The sequence below is a fragment of the Muscardinus avellanarius genome (genome assembly GCF_963383645.1).
Source record: "Muscardinus avellanarius genome assembly, chromosome: X".
Classification (NCBI taxonomy): domain Eukaryota; kingdom Metazoa; phylum Chordata; class Mammalia; order Rodentia; family Gliridae; genus Muscardinus; species Muscardinus avellanarius.
The window spans coordinates 18,370,062-18,387,404 of record NC_137792.1 but is presented as its reverse complement, the minus strand read 5'-3'; the positions used below and the strand labels follow the sequence as shown (position 1 = coordinate 18,387,404).

Sequence of the window (17,343 nt, the reverse complement as noted above, 5' to 3'; positions counted from 1 at the left end):
GAAAAAATACAATCTACACCCTCTAAGCTAATGGAAACATAATGTCCCCAAGTAATACATTCAGCTCCATTAAAGTTTAAATAAATAAATAAATAAACTGCTGAGTAGTATCTCTGCACAAATACGTCACTCTGTCACCCACTCGTCATTTGATAGGCATTTCGGGTTGTTTAAACTTTTTAGTCATTCGGAATAAAGCTGCTGCAAACATTCATGTCTACATTTTTGTGTGAAATGTTTTCATTTCTCCTGGGTACATATCTAGGAGTGGAAAACGGCTGGATCGTGTGGTAATTCTACATTTAAACATTTAAGCAACTGCCAGACTGTTTGCCAAAGCAAATTCTTTTTGACGTTTCACCTTTACAGTTTCTCAAGATCAGATATTCAAATTACATTAAGATGTTTCACGGGAGCACTTGCAATATTCTCAACTATTTATCAGTTCCTTGGAGACAGGCGTGTACTTCTTTTATATTCCCACATCAATACTGCGCATAGAGAAATTATGCATTAAAAATTTAAGAGGAGAGAGAAAGAAGAGAGGGGGAAAATAAGCCCTACAGAATATATTTTGGGCACTGGGGATTAAACCCAGGGGCACTCTATCTCCAAGCTGCACCCAAGGCCCTTTTGATTCCTTCTTATTTTGAAACAGGGTCTCCCTAGGTTGCTGAGGGTCTCACTAAGTTGCTGAGGCTGTCCTCAAACCTGCAATCCTCCTGTCTCAGCCTCCCAAGTACTGGGATTACAGATGTGGACCACCGTGCTTGGTTAGCTCTACAAAATTTAAATATGTTAAAATTTGGCATTATTAACCTAAAATAAAACAAAGGCATGATTGGGGCATTTTCAAGCTATAAATTTTGGCTCATTTACCTCATATTGTTACTAAATTAGAATTTTATACATTATTTGGACCCAGAGTAAAATTTTTATTTTATTAAACTTTAGATTAAATCACAGTAAAAAACTAAAGATAAATTAGGATAATGCTAATAAAATGAAATAATGAGGAATAGCAAAAAGGAACAGCAATAAGAGGGAAAATTTTTTTTTTTTTGCAGTACTGAGGATGGAGCCCAGGGGCATTCTACCTCCAAGCTACACCCCCGGCCCTATTTTTTATTCTTTATTTTGAAACAGGGTCTCACTGAGTTGCAGAGGGCCTCACTAAGTAGCTGAGGCTGGCCGCGAACCGCCCATCTTCCTGTCTCAGCCTCCCGAATGCTGGGATTATATGCTTGTACCACCACACCCAGCTGAAAAATTTTTAAAAAGAATTAATCAGTGTTAAGTAGATATTAAAATATGATTGAATTTCAATCTCGAAAAAGAAAGTTAAAAATAAGACGAGCTGGTTGCATACACTTGTAATCCCAGAACTTAGGAGGCTGAGACAGGAAGATCCAGGTTCTTGACCAGTCTAAACTCCTTAGTGAGACACTCTGCAACTTAGTGAGACCCTGTTTCAAAATAAAGAATAAAACAATCAGGCTGGGGGTATCGGTCAGAGGTAGAATGGCCCTGGGTTCAACCTCCAGTACCACAAAAAAAGGGAAGTTAAATTTTTAAATTTCACTAGATTTGCAAGTTTTTTCCAGGAGATAATCAAACCTCATCAAATACCTGTAAGATATATTTGTAAAAAGAGAAATCAAGACTTCTTCTGCTTTAACTACACCGCCAAACAATGCTACATCTCCACCTAGTGACGTGACAGCACAAAGCCAGCCACGGACTTCCAAGACCACACATACTGAAACCTAAAAATGTTTTGCTTTCTCTATACAAAGGCAATACTGCACAAAACAATTCCTCGGGGCATTTATTAGAGATGTTTAAATATCGCTCATTTGTTCACTAAAAACAAGAAAATAAACTAAATCCATCAAATGTGCTAATTTCTTCTAGTATTAGCTTGTCCGGTAGCATGATTACGATAGCAATGAAAATCTGGTACACAAAGGTAACATGTGGAAGATAGTGGAGCCCAGAGAGAAGCAGCCAACTTCAAATTCAAAGACCCAGTATGGCTCCTAAAATCACATATGAATAAGAATTTTCTAAGCATCACTATAAATTATAGTGTATCAATGCTATAATCAAGAATTGCATGATGAGCTTTGAAAATCTCAAGCTATCACAATGTAGACTCGCATACACCAGCCAGCAAAAGCATTTGGGGGTATTAAGGGTAAAATCTATATTGATAGGCATCTTTATAAATTCTCATAGTGCATCCAAATGCCTTGGACACAATACACACTTAGTAAGCATGTGTTAAACAGAACAATCCTCTGGCCCATGATAAAGTTCTCAACATGCAGTCAATTACATTGATGGGATGTATTTTTTGTTGTTGCTAGATTGGGAACTGTAGGCCTTGAGTGGTTCCCAAACATGGCTGTATATAGAATTCGTTACCAAGTTAAAAAAGAATACAGATTATAAAATGAACCCCTGGAGATTCTGAGGCAGTAGCTCTGTATTGAGGCCTGGGAATCCACATTTTTAAAAACTTGGCAGGCAATTCTGAAAAGCAGCTAGATTTGGGGGCCACTTGCCTGCAAAGTCGAGGCCGGGTCACACCTAATTCTGGCATTGTCACCCCCTAGGACATGAATGAATGATTATGAGGGTATTAGGTCATTTGATAACGCATATATGCTCAAGTAAGGCACTTCTATTTAAGTAAAATAACAAGAAAATAAAAATGTTTTAAAAATCACCACTATAACAACCAATATTCAACAATTTGCTTGTAAAATTCTATTATGTCTAGAGCAAAATTCAAGCTGTACTTAAAATAATTTTTCTAACAAAATTTTTCTATTTTCTAGCTAGAAATAAAATTTTCAAAAAGGATAATTACCAAATTACTTTTATCTGCCATGTGTGAACCAGTATTTACCACTAATATCTAAAAGGTAATATTAGAAAAGTGTTATCCTTGCCACTGACCATAAGTGATAGTCACTGCTTCAAGAATCTGCAAAAGTGATAGGTGTTAATGACCAACTAACAAACAAAACTGTGGGTTTGGCACATACATACTTCCCCAGACAAAATGCTAAAACTACAAACACACACAATTCCAGAATTTAAAAGGTTACACCATACACATTAGAAGTAGGACAAGCTGGTGTGATAGTGCTCACTTATAATCTTAGTACTTCGGAGGCTGAGATAGGAGGACCCCAGGCAGGTTAGCAGGCAGCCTCAGCAACTGAGCACCCTCTGCAACTTAATGAGATCTAGTTTCAAAAATAAAAAATAAAATAGGGCTAGGGGTATAGTTCAGAAGCAGAATGCCCTTGGGTTCAAACCCCAGTACCACAAACCAAAGAAAGTAGGGTGAAGGTTCACACAGCACCTAGCCCCAAAGATACAACCAGGCTGCTTAGTGGAGCCCTGCTTCAAAATAAAAAATAAAAAAGGGCTTAGGGTATATAGTTCAGAGGTAAAATACTCCTGGATTCAATCTCTAGTCGGTCAGTCTGTGTCTGTCTGTCTGTCTGTCTGTCTGTCTGTCTCTCTCTCTCTCTCTCTCTCTCTCACACACACACACACACACACACACACACACACTTCCTCCCCAAATACAGCAATGCATGCCTATAATCCCAGTTCTTGGAAGGATTGTAGGTTCAAGGCCAGCCTCAGCAACTCAGTGAGGCCTTCAGCAGCTCAGGAAGACCCCATTTCAAAATTAAAAATAAAAAGGACTGTGCGTGTAACTCAGAGGTAGCCTGTCCCTAGAATTGATACCGAACATAAAAAATAGCCTCTATCCCAAAATCATTCAACCATTTGTTTACAAATATCTAATAAAAGGCTGGATTAGGATGAATTTGAGTGAGTGTTGAAGAATTAAAAATGAAAATGCCAAGGTTACCAGCTTTAATTCTAAGAGAATAGAGAAAAACATGAAGTTCCAGTTTAAGAAGGCACTGTCAGAACAAAATAACCGTAAGTGACCATAAAGCACACCAGCACAACAAGTCATGGATACACTGCTTTAATTATGTTCTGCTTAATAAAGACAAGCCCAAACCATTACTGTCACCTGGTAATAACAAAAGGGTAATCAAAACAATATGAACAAATGTTTAGAACTATATTCCTAACAAAAGATGCCTAAAAACCAAACTATTGCCTTCACAACAATTTATCACTTCATTGATCATTTCTATTTGGAGATACTTGAGAGCATTATCCAACCAGTTGTTTTCTTGACTGTGTTTTAGAATGAATCTAAATATACCATCTGATATGAAATTCATGTACTCACTAAAACCAATGATTCAGCCCTCTACCCACATCTTCACTTCCTTATAGAGCCATACCTGAATCGGGGATCTATTTCCCAAGCATCTAAAGATAAGGTGGATGAACAATATCTTAGGTCTTCTGCACCTTTTCATCCTGGCCACAGTACACCATGGTGGAAGTTCACAAAGACCACACTAACCACATGCTCCCTTAGAAAGAAACTTCCAGAATTGAGGTGCTACTTTTCAGAAACGCTTTCATGTTCCAAAGCAAATGGAATAAGCCATGTTTACCATGACCTTTCCTACCAAAATTGATCCCCACTGAGAACCACCAGAGGTTTTTAAATTAACAGACTCTCCCTGGTCTTTTTAAGCCATAGCAAACTGGAAGCGGGAGCAGAGTATCTAATGTAAAGGCAATCAATCTCTGGGCCGACAATAATTTTTTTTTAAAAAAAAAAGAATTGTACCGGGGACTTCCGGGAAAATGGCGACGGAGAAAAGCGGGGCTTACGAGCCCCGCTAACAACGAATCTCTATTACTACAAAATCAGTGCCTTTCATAGTCAGAAAACACCATCAGCAGAGAAACAAAAAATGTAATTACAAGGGATGGAGAAAAAGAGGGCTGGAAAAATGAGACACCAGAAAGAAACCAGACCGCAGTGCTGCGGCTGGAGCTGCGGTGCAGAACGGTGCGGGCACCATCTTCCCTTGCAGCACCAGGCCCCAGAGAGGAGGGGGACCCAGAACAGAGCTCAGAGCCAGAGAGGAGATACGCCGGCCACACGGCCAAGGACGCGGCAGCAGCGCCTTACTGCTGGCAGCAGCGGCGGGTTCACAGGACGGCTCCAGACGAACACACTCAACAGACCACCAGGCTCCAGAGAGGAGCGGCAGACAGCGAGCCGAGGTGAGCCGCTGCGGAACAGCCGGGAAGGATTCGGCAGATTTTTCGGTGCAGGGAGCATCTAAAGCTCCCAGTGGCTGGGCTCAGCACACCCTGCAGGGACTCAGAGCGGAGCGCAAAACCAGAGGAGAAATACGCCAGCCTCATGGCTAAGGGCGTGGCAGCGGCGCCATATTGTCACTGGCGGCAGCAGCAGCGAATTCACCGAGTCCACTAAAGCTCTATCGGCGCACTCAACAACAGTGAGTCAAATTGCGGCCCCTAGAGAAGAAATCCCAGTACAGCACTCCCAGGGACTTGACCCAGTGGGGGAGTGGTGGTGGCAGAGATATCACACCATGGGAGAACGCCCAACCTGGCACCCCCCATGGTCTAAAGCAGCCTCGATTGACTCCCTGGGTCTGAGACTCTGCGATACAACCCAGTAAAGGAGTAGTGGGGACTAAAATACCACAGACTCGAGATCCACAGCACCTTAAGTGAAGTCTTAGTGACCCAAGGGAAGAACCCAGAGAAGGCACAAACTTCCGAAATCATGGGAAAGAGGAATAACAATGGAGCAATAATGCCCACAACCCCACAACATCAGAACCCAATAAAACAGAAATTCAGAGATTTCTAGAAGATCAAATCAGAAAAATAACTGTAGAAATAATAGAGGTGTTTCGAAAGAATTCAAAAAGAGCCAAAGAGAGATAAAGGATGCAATTAATGAAGTAAAGGCCTCAATTCAAAGTACAAACAACGTATTAGACCACATGGAGAATAGAATCTCGCTCTTAAAAGATGATCACTCCAAAAATGAACGCATAGTTTCTAATTTAGAAAAAAAAATCCGACAGCAGGAATCTGACATTGAAGAAATATGGGCCCATTTTAAGTGAGCTAACCTAAGAATAATTGGAATAGAGGAGGGAAAAGAAAGTGAAACCAAAGGGATCAACAATCTCTTCAAGGAAGTAATAGCAGAAAATTTTCCAAACATAGAGCAAGAGGTCAATACACAGGTCCAGGAAACTTATAGAACTCCCGTTAGAGAGGATCAGAGAAGAGGATCCCCATGCCACATAATTGTCAAAGTGATCACTGTGGAAGCCAAGCAGAGAATCTTAAAGGCAACAAAAACAAAGGGCCAAGTGACATTCAGAGGCAAACCAATTAGAATCACTCCAGACTTCCCAAACCAAGTCATGAACGCCAGAAGGGCTTGGAGTAACATATTCCAAACTCTGAAAGAAAACAACTTCCAGCCAAAAATTTCCTACCCAGCAAAACTTTCCATCGAATTAGATGGGGAAATAAGCTTCCATGATAAACAGAAACTGAAGGAATTTGTCTTCAAAACCAGCGCTAGAGAAAATACTCAAAGAGATTAACTACAAAGAATTAGGCAACACACACCAGAACCAGAGAAACAAGATTTTCCATCCAACAGACAACTAAGATTGGTTATCTGTGGAGATTCATTATTTATGTTAGTCTTTTACCTATCTCTAAATGGTATTGTTTGCTTTTATTGTTGCTAAATTTTAGGATTTCTAGTTGGAATATTAATATACCTTCAGATATAGCATTTGGAAATATTTTATCCCATTCTATCAGTAACTTTTAACTCTGTTTACATTGTCTTTGGATATACAGTATTTTTTAATTTTTAGGGAGTTTGTTTACCCTTCTGTTGCCTGTGCCACTGAAATCATATCCAAGAAATCACTGCCAATTTCAATGTTGTGAGGTTTAATGACCCAGATTTTCTTCTAAAAGTTTATAGTCTTAAGATTTATATTTAGGTCTTTTATCTATTTTGAGTTAATATTTGTATATGGTGTTAGGTAAGGGTCCAATTTTATTCTTTTTTGTGTAATTATTATTGTTCAACAATATTTAGTTAAAAGATTATTTCCTCCACCAAATGTTTGTGGAAACCTTGTCAAAAATAACTTGACAATATATGGAAGATTTTAACTCTAGGCTTTTATTTAACTCCAATGGTTTATATATCTGCCTCTGTAACAGTACTACACTGTTTCAATTATTGTAGCTTTATATGGTTTGAAATCAGAAAATACACATCTTCTAGCTTTGTTCTTTTTTGAGATCGTTTTGGGTATCTAGAGTCCATATTCCACATTAGGATAGATTTTTTCTGAAAAATAAATAAATAAATGTATGATAGTTTCACCTAAAATAATGAAAAAATATTCTCTGGTAAGAAAGAAAGCAAAAAGAAATATTGAAATGTTATCTTTAAGTCATCAAAAGCTTGGTATCAGACAAATGAAACTGTTCTGTGAGATGATCATTGTTAATTTTGGATAAATGGCTATAATACTAGATGTCAACCACTAAGCCAAGAATGGGAAGGAGGGATGGGGAGGGAACGGGATGGGGATCGGGTATGGGCTAATTGGGCGATATGTGCATGTATGTCTACAAAAGTTTTTTTTTTTTTTTTTTTTTACCCCAGTATGATGTATGAATACAGTGCACCAATAAAAAATAAAAAAGGTAAAAATAAAAAAATAAAAAAACTGTACCAATTAAATTCATCTTTTAGGAATTTAGGATGGAGAGACTCAAGATTACTGGACAGGGCAGAAGCCAAGAGGGCACACTGAGAGTTTTATCATGATCCGGGAAGGCCTAGAGTGGCCGAGATGACCTTATACAGGCTGCACCTGATTCAAGCAGGGTAGAGGCAAACCGAGTAAAAGTAGAAGGCAGAGAAAGGGGGAGAGGCCACGGCTTGGCAACTCCAGCTGCAGAGATTCCCAGAACAAAACCTTGTTTTCTGTCTCACAATTCCAATTTCTATAGCTCTAACTGTAAAGTACGTCCTATCCTTGGATTACCACGGAACCTCCTAGGTTCTTTTAGTAAATCCGCTTCTTGAGCTAGCATAAGTGGGTCTCTGTTGCTTGCAACTTGAAGAGCCCAGAGAGGGAGCATAAGACATTATTTCTGAACCAGAATAATAATGTGAAGTTCTCAGGAGACCATTTGTATGCTATTATACTAAGCAATAATAGCATATAAGGAAAAAATAAGGCAAGTTAACATCGCCGTGAGAGCCGACTTTTGTATGGAGTATTTCAGTTTATACCTTTAAAGCCATCCTACCGCAGGATTTTCCATTTGAGTTCCTGGTTTCTTACAAAGAAGGGAGAGAAAAGGGTCACAAAGGAAGGCACCTCCCAAAGGATAATAGGACCTGCTTTACAACACTAATTCTAGCATTCACTACCCTGAGTCTATAATTTGCAGATGTGTAAAGGTAGATATTAATGTGCTAAATAAGCAGCAAGGAAGCATGCTTCAGGGTTCTGCACATTCAATGAATGTTGGGCAGGATTTAGCCCCACTTTTATATGCTTATACAACTGTCTAGTCAAAAATAAAAACATTGTCCCTATCCTTTTACATAAAAGTTTTCTGTAGTCTGTCTCAGGAGATCTGAGCATGGGATCAATGTTGGTTCCTTAAGGCTTATGGAGGCTGTAAAATACACCCCTGCACGCACACACACAGGCACGTGTACATGCACGCACATGCACGTGGGCGTCATCTGGACTGGACATCTGATTGTGCTCGAACCATGTAAAGATCTTCACAGCTGAGAAAATCACGGATAGAGCGATCATTAAAACCCAGAGCCTTTACACTCTCCACATCAAATTTCTTAAACAAAAGGAAGGAAAACATATTGGATATAGAGATGGCTGTGTGAGAAGATGAACTTAGCAGTCTCAGGGGACGGGAAGAAGAAACTGTGTATTCAAATGTGCATTTTAAGGTAATGTTTATGACTTTCCACTTTAATCCAACATTTTTATTAGTCATCTGGTTCCTGTTCCTAGTTTGGACAGTTAGAAGACTAATATATCTATCTTTTCTATTTCTTTCTTTCTTCCTTTCTTTCTTTCTTTCTGTACTGGGGCTTGAACCCAGGGACATTCCATATTTGAGCTACACTCCCAGCCCTTTTTTATTTTTTGTTTCGAAAGAGGATCTCGGTAGGTATCTGAGAGTGTTGCTACATTGCTGAGGCGTCCTTGAGCCTGTGATCTTCCTATCTCAGCCTCCCAAATACTGGGATTACAGTCGAGTGACACCATGCCTAGCTGAGAACTAATACCATATTTCCAAAATAATGAAAGTGCTTGCTGAAGAAAATTTAGAAAACTTTGGAAAAGAAAGAAGAGAATAAAAACAACCTGTTTTCAAAATCCAGTGAGAACATCATTTCATACCTTTGAACTCACACCAGATTCACTGATCACTGTGCAACTACAAATACTGTAAGTAATCCTTGTTTCTATGCAATTCATAGTGTTTATTTCCCCATCCCAGCACTAATGCCTGTCACACACCCCATCCCAGCACTAATGCCTGTCACACAGCCTTCCTGGCACCTGACAGAAGTAGCCTCCGTCTTTCCCTCTGTATCTACATCTCATTTGTGACACCCATCATCTGTATATTCAAGTGGTTTTTCCAGGCAAGCTGGAAAATAGTATAATCTTCATTCTTCAGTGAAGAATTGGGCCGGGCGTGGTGGCGCACGCTTGTAATCCCCGCGCTTGGGAGGCAGAGACAGGAGGATCGCGCAGGTTCGAAGCCAGCCGCGCGCGCTGGCTTAGGAGACCCTGTTTCCAAATAAAAATGTAAAAATAGGTCTGGGAGTGTAGCCCGGAGGTAGAAGGGCTTCCAGGATCCCCAGTACCACCAAAAAAAAAAAAAAAAAATAGGAAAAAGGGGCTGGGCGATCTAGAAGGAAACCTGAAGGTCTCCTTTTCTCCCTGTAGACTAAAGCACAGTTTGGCAGTCAGCTGTCTGCTCTGTTTCCTATGGGCTCTACTCTTTCCAGAGTATCCACATACCTCAGCACATGCTCTTTCTAGCTCTAAGTAAGACCAAACAAGAACACAAGGCAGAGTGCACCAAAGGTCAAAAAGCCTAAAAGTCCCCCCGTGTCTTCTAGCTGAAAAGCCCTACAGCCTCCCTCCTCAGACTCCCCAGCAGCAGTGATTGGAAAGCCTCATGCGACCTTGGCCTCCCCAGCTTTTCTCCCCAATACCTTCAGTCGTTGCCAAGGACAGGAAGAAGCGGACGTCGGCTTCCTTTCACTCTGAGTGAACTTCACCACTCCCTTCCTCTTTGTAGAGTGGTTGGTGTTTTTGCACTGGATTTTTACATCTCCCGTCCCCTGAGACTGCTAAGTTCATCTTCTCACACAGCCATCTCTATATCCAATATGTTTTCCTTCCTTTTGTTTAAGAAATTTGATGTGGAGAGTGTAAAGGCTCTGGGTTTTAATGATCGCTCTATCCGTGATTTTCTCAGCTGTGAAGATCTTTACATGGTTCGAGCACAATCAGATGTCCAGTCCAGATGACGCCCACGTGCATGTGCGTGCATGTACACGTGCCTGTGTGTGTGCGTGCAGGGGTGTATTTTACAGCCTCCATAAGCCTTAAGGAACCAACATTGATCCCATGCTCAGATGGAAGCAGAAATACAAAAGCATTCTAGACCCAAGAGAACCTAGAGAATTAGGGTATCCGTATGCATGGTTTAGGAAGGGAGAGCAATGTGTCAGAAAACTTAACTATGTCCATGTCCATTACAACATTTATGCACTTTTGGAATCTGAAACCAACCTCTGCTTTTTTGTTTGTTTGGTTTTGGTGGTACTGGGGATGGAACCCTTCTACCTCCAGGCTGCACTCCCAGACCTATTTTATATTTTATTTGGAAACAGGGTCTCTTAAGCCAGCGAGGCTGGCTTTGAACCTGCGCGATCCTCCTGTCTCCGCCTCCCAAGTGCGGGGATTACAAGTGTGCGCCACCATGCCTGGCCCTCTGCTGCTTTTTTCCCCTAAGGAAAGAGACTGGTAAGAGATTTTTAAAAAACTGTTTAAAAGATGAACAGAGGCCAGGTATGGTGGCACATGCCTGCAATCCCAGTACTTGGGAGGCTGAGACAAGAGGATTGCAGGTTCATGGCCAGCCTCAGCTAACTAGTAAGGCCCTCAGCAACTTAGTGACATCCTGTTTCAAAATACAGAATTGAGCCGGGTGTGGTGGCACACGCTTGTAATCCCTGTGCTTAGGAGGCGGAGACAGGAGGGTCGCGCAGGTTCGAAGCCAGCCACGCTGGCTTAAAAGACGCAGTTTCGGAATAAAAAATATAAAAACAGGTCTGGGAGTGTAGCCCGGAGGTAGAAGGGTTTCCAGGAACCCCAGTCCCACACAAAAAAAATATATTAAAAATAGGGTTGAGAGTGTAGCTCAGAGGTAGAATGCCCCTGGGTTCAATCCCTAGTGCCGCAAAACAAACAAACAAACAAACAAACAAACAAATTAATTAACTAATTAAAAAGATGAACAGAGAAAAAGGAGCATGCTAGTCCCATCTCTTTACCTCATAAGCATAGGGGTAGGATGTGTGTGCATACCTATGTATGTGTGTGCATACCTGGCACTGGATAGGGCTTGGCCAGGAATCTAGGCTTTAGTTATGTCAAACAAGTGGGAGGAATGATTACGCAAGAGGCTTGTAGTAAACTGTTCACAGTTTGTTACTAGGTATAAAGTCAAAACAGGCAGGAGAAAGAGTCAGAGCTATGAGTGAGCACAGGAAGATGGGGGAAAGAAAGGAAGGAATTTGAGGACAAACGTTTGAGTCTTAAATGTCCTCCAAAGGCCGTGTGGAGAAGGCTTGTTCACCAGCCTGTGGTGCTCTTGGGAGGTGCTGGACCTTTAGGAGGTGGGGACTAATGAATCAGGTTATTGGGGATGTGCTTTGCAGGAGATTTTGAGACCCTGGCCCCTTCTCTTTTTGCTAGGCTGCCCTGAGGTGAGCAGTTTTGGTCTGTCATGGGATCCCTGGCATGACATTCTGCCCAAAGCAACAGGGCCAGGCAATAATGAACTGAAATCTCTGAAACTTTGAGCCAAAATCAACTTTCTCCCCCTGTAAGTTGCTTAGCTCAGGAATTTAGTCACAGTGAAGGAAAGCTAACTAACACAAAAAGGCTGAGACAGACTGTGGGCATAAACTTCCAGGATTTTTCCAAATACGTATTGAACTAATCTGTGCAGTCTTCAGCTGGCTTTGGTATAAAACTTTTGTCACTGTGAGGAGTGATACAAAGGTGGACGTGAGCCAGGTGTGTGGTACACACCTATAATTCTAGTACTTGAGAGGTTGAGACTTTAGGATTACAGATTTGAGGCCAGCCTCAGCAACTTAGTGAGGCCCTCCCCAACTTAGTGAGACCTTGTTTCAAAATAAAAAATAAAATATGTCTGGATATGTTGCTCAGAGATAGAATGCCACTAGGTTCAATCACCAGTATTAAAAAAGTGTATGAATGCCAGGTGTGGTGGTGCACACTTGTAATCCCCGCGCTTGGGAGGCTGAGACAGGAGTATCGCGCAGGTTCAAAGCCATCCTAGGATACTTAGTGAGGCCCTTTGCAACTCAGTGAGACCCTGTTTCAAAATAAAGAACAAAAAATAGGGCTGGGGGTAAGTATAGCTAGGAGGTCGAATGTCCCTGGGTTCCATCCTCAGTACCTTCCTCCCCCCACCAAAAAAAGCACTGAGTTGGATGTACACCTTTTTTGATACTGGGAATTGAACCCAGGGGCATTCTACCTCCAAGCTACACCCGCAACCTATTTTATTTTTATTTTAAAATGGTCTCACTACTTCCCGAGGCTGTCCTCAAACTGACATAATCCTATCTCAGCCTCTCAAATACTGGGATTACAAGTATGTGCCACCAAGCCTGGCTGTATGTACACTTTAAACTGGTGAATTGTACAGGTCTAAATAAAGTTGTTTGAGTAAATTATCAAAAGGCTTAAAATTTATCAAACTAAAATATTTACAGATCATCTATAAAGTTACTCATTTACATAGAATCTAGGTTAAAATCATCCTAAAAATTAGTGAAAGACTTTATTTTTAAAGAAACAGTGAGATGGTAAAAATGACTGCTTTCAAAACTTCATCATTCCTCAGCAACGTGTGAGGCCCCCAGAAACTTAGTGACTCTTTTAAAATCAAGAATACAAAATAGGGCTGGAGGTGTAGCTCGGAGGTAGAATGCCTCTGGATTCAATTCCCAGTCTCACAAAATAAATTAAATAAATAAATAAATAAATAAATAAGCCGGATGTGGTTACACACGCTTGCAATCCCTGTGCTTGGGAGGCTGAAACAGGAGGACCGCGCAGGTTCGAAGCCAGCCTCAGCTACTTAGTGAGGCTCTCAGCAACTTAGTGAGACCCTGTTTCCAAATAAAATATAAAAAATAGGGCTGGGAGTATAGCCTGGAGGTAGAAAGCCTTTGGGTTCTACCCCCAGTATCACTAAAAATAATAATTAATTAATTAATTAATTAATTAATTCATCTTGAAGAATTTAAAACATCACCAGGTGTGGTGCACTTCTGTAATCCCTGCATTCAGGAGGCAGACCCCAGAGGATCTCACGGGCAGCCTCAGCTACTTAGTGAGGCCCTCCGCAACTTAGTGAGACCCTGTTTCAAAATAAAGAATAAAAAATAGGGCAGAGGGTATAGCTCGAAGGTCAAATGCCCCTGGGTTCCATCCCCAGACCCACAATAAACAAACAAACAAACAAACAAATAAATAAACTAGAAAAATAGGACTGGAGTGTAGCTTGGAGGTACAATGCCCCTGGGTTCCATCCCCAGTACCATACACAAAAAAAGAATTTAAAACACATACTAAAGCACAGAACATACTACATACTATAACAAATTTCCATATGCTTATCAGTAGCCGAAACAATATTGAACCTATACCTAATATTTTAACCCCTTCCCTCTATATAATTTTGAAGCAAGCTGGGTGTGGTGATGCACACTTGTAATCCTAGTACTTGGGAGGCTGAGACAGGAGGATTGCAGGTTCGAGGACAGCCTCAGCAGGTAGTGACACTCTCATCAACCCAGCGAGACCCTGTTTCAAAATAAAAACTAAGCCAGGCATGGTGGTGCACGCTTGTAATTCCAGTATTCAGGAGGCTGAGACAGGAGGATTGCACGTTCACAGTCAGCCTCAGCTACTTAGTGAGGTCTTCCACAACTTATTAAGACTCTGTTTCAAAAATAAAGAAAAATAGGGCTGGGGGTATAGCTTGGAGGTGGAATGCCTCTGGGTTCCACCCCCAGTACCACACACACAATAAGAAAAGACCAAGGAGAGCTGTGGTCAGGAAAAGTTATCAGGTGTGTGTTTCGAAGACAGAGGAGATGCAGTGCTGGGAAAGGTACTGGCTGGGAATCTGAGGCTGCACAGAGCAGCCATGACACTGAAAAAACAACTGAAGAGGTACAGGGCCCTAGGGGACCACTTACAACGAGGCAGGGCTTCTAGAAGATCATTTATCAAAACTGCTGCTTAAATTTCAGCTGCCTGAGTGCCAGAGATTTATGAGTACAGGGCCTAATTCGACCCTGAGACCGCTGGCCATGCGGATTCTAACAGCGGGAGGGCACAACAGGAAGATGCTCACATTTTACCAACCTGTGAACTCAGCCAAATTTTATAACAACGACAGTTTAAGATAATGGTGACAGTCAAAACTCAGGCTCTCATTTAAATATTTACATTTGATATAGGCCTACATATACAACGCTGATCAATGAAGCAGAAACTCAAGACTGAGCAATACAAATTATGCCTCTTTTCTTGAACTAAGAAAGAACATTTCATATCTGGATTACGTGGCTTGGGCCTCACATGGCCTGATGAATCATATGGCAACACAATGGCATAACCCCACAGCCAACTGCCTCAAATAAACCACAATGCAATTTGAGCTACAGCTGGTATTTGCATTGGTCTCCTTACCTTTCACCACATCGGCCACGTTACAGGTGGGGTCAATACTTCCGATGTGTTTAGGATGAGCAGGATTAATGTCACCGCCAAACAGAAGTGCTAGATGAACACAAGAGGGAAGGCAGGCGGTTAAAACACATCATTCTGGGATGGTCAGGAAGAAAAATATAGGGGTCTTAAGTGTTGAAAGGATTGCTTATCTGTAGGAATCATTATAGCAACTTAGAGCAATGGAATACGCACATGTGATGGGTGAGCAACTCCACCAGCCAATGCAGGATGAAGGATGTACACGAGGGCCCACCCACTGTAGTCCTAAAGCAGTGGCAGGGGCCAGGTGCCCAATCCTCGTCTCCAACCAATGTAACTTGGAAGGAGACACTTTCATCCTTAAGCCAAGTTTACCCATCTCCTCAGAACATGCACCACCAGGCCAGGCGTACATACATATTTAGATTATGAAGAATTGCAGTTACCTAAGTAATTCATTTAAATAGTATTTCAGTTCTTTTCTCCTCTAAATGTCCTGTAAATTGAACTTATATCTAATATTTTCTGTTTTCAAAAGATATGCATTGAAAATAAACCTTTAATGGTTATATATCATTTGCTTAACCAAATAAATCAAATTAATAAAATATAGGTGTTATGTCCATTTTCTGATTAAGCAAAGAAGATGAATTAGGCTCCTGACATGTTGGTGCTTTTATTTTTTTATTATAGTTTTTATTTATTTTTTTAATTTTTTATTGGTGCACTGTATTCATACATCATAGTGGGATACAAAGAAAACTTTTGTAGACATACATGCACACATCACCAGTCAACCCCCACCTAATCCCCACCCCATTCCCTCCCTATCCCTCCTTCCCATGCTTGGCTTAGTGGTTGACATCTAGTATTAAAGCAATTAATCCAAAATTAAAAATGATAATCTCACATAACAGTTTCATTTGTCTGATACCAAGCTTTTGATAACATAAAGATAACATTTCAATATTTCTTTTTGCTTTCTTTCTTACCAGAAAATATTTTTTCCTTTTTTTTAGGTGAAACTATCATATATTTATATATTTATTTTTCAGAAAAAAATCTATCCTAATATGGAATATGGATTCTAGATACCCAAAACGATCTCGAAAAAGAACAAAGTTAGAAGATGTATATTTTCTGATTTCAAACCATATAAAGCTACAATAATTGAAACAGTGTAGTACTATTCTAAAGGCAGATATATAAACTATTGGAGCTAAATAAAAGCCTAGAGCTAAATTCTTCCATATATTGTCAAGTTATTTTTGACAAGGTTTCCACGAACATTTGGTGGAGGAAATAATTATCTTTTAACTAAATATTGTTGAAAAATTAAAATTACATTAAAAAGAATAAAATTGGACCCTTACCTAATCCCATATACAAATATTAACTCAAAATAGATAAAAGACCTAAATATAATTCTTAAGACTATAAACTTTTAGAAGAAAATCTGGGTCATAAACCTCACGACATTGAAATTGGCAGTGATTTCTTGGATATGATTTCAATGGCACAGGCAACAGAAGGGTAAACAAACTTCTTAGAAAATAAAAAAATTGTACATCCAAAGACAATGTAAACAGAGTTAAAAGTTACTGATAGAATGGGATAAAATATTTCCAAATGCTATATCTGAAGGTATATTAGTATTCCAACTAGAAATCCTAAAAATTAACAACAATAAAAGCAAACAATACAATTTAGATAGGTAAAAGACTAACATAAATAATGAATCTCCACAGATAACTAATCTTAGTTGTCTTTTGGATGGAAAATCTTGTTTCTCTCCCTCCCCGTCCCTCCCTCCCTTGCTTGGCTTAGTGATTGACTTTGATATGTTTAAGTACTTTATGTGTTTTAGAGATTTTCCTCGACCCTCTCCTTCTCCTCCTTTAGGTTGTCTCCTTTGCTCCTCTATAGGATTTCCTCTTTCAAGAGTTCCTCCTATGACCCATTTCTCCCTAACTCTCACATATTAGGGAAAGCATCTGATTTCTTATTTTTTGTGACTGACGTGCTTTTTCTTAAGAATTATAAAATTGTCGGGTGTGGTGGCGCAGGCTTGTAATCCCCGCGCTTGGGAGGCTGAGACAGGAGGATCGCGCAGGTTCAAAGCCAGCCTCAGCTACTTAGTGAGACTCTCAGCAATTTAGTGAGACCCCGTTTCCATATAAAGTATAAAATAGGGCTGAGAGTACAGCTCGGGGATAGAAAGCCCCTGGGTTCTCCGGGCGTGGTG

At 40.5% G+C, this 17,343-nt stretch overlaps 1 protein-coding gene across 1 annotated transcript in view; it reads right to left on the bottom strand.

Annotated features, from left to right (window-relative positions):
* PDK3 (pyruvate dehydrogenase kinase 3) overlaps nt 1–17,343 on the bottom strand; it is an 84,044-nt gene that overhangs the window by 25,262 nt on the left and 41,439 nt on the right. The window contains exon 5 of the mRNA XM_080718649.1: nt 15,078–15,167. Coding sequence (XP_080574775.1) covers nt 15,078–15,167 — 90 coding nt within the window. The remainder of the gene's footprint in view (nt 1–15,077; nt 15,168–17,343) is intronic.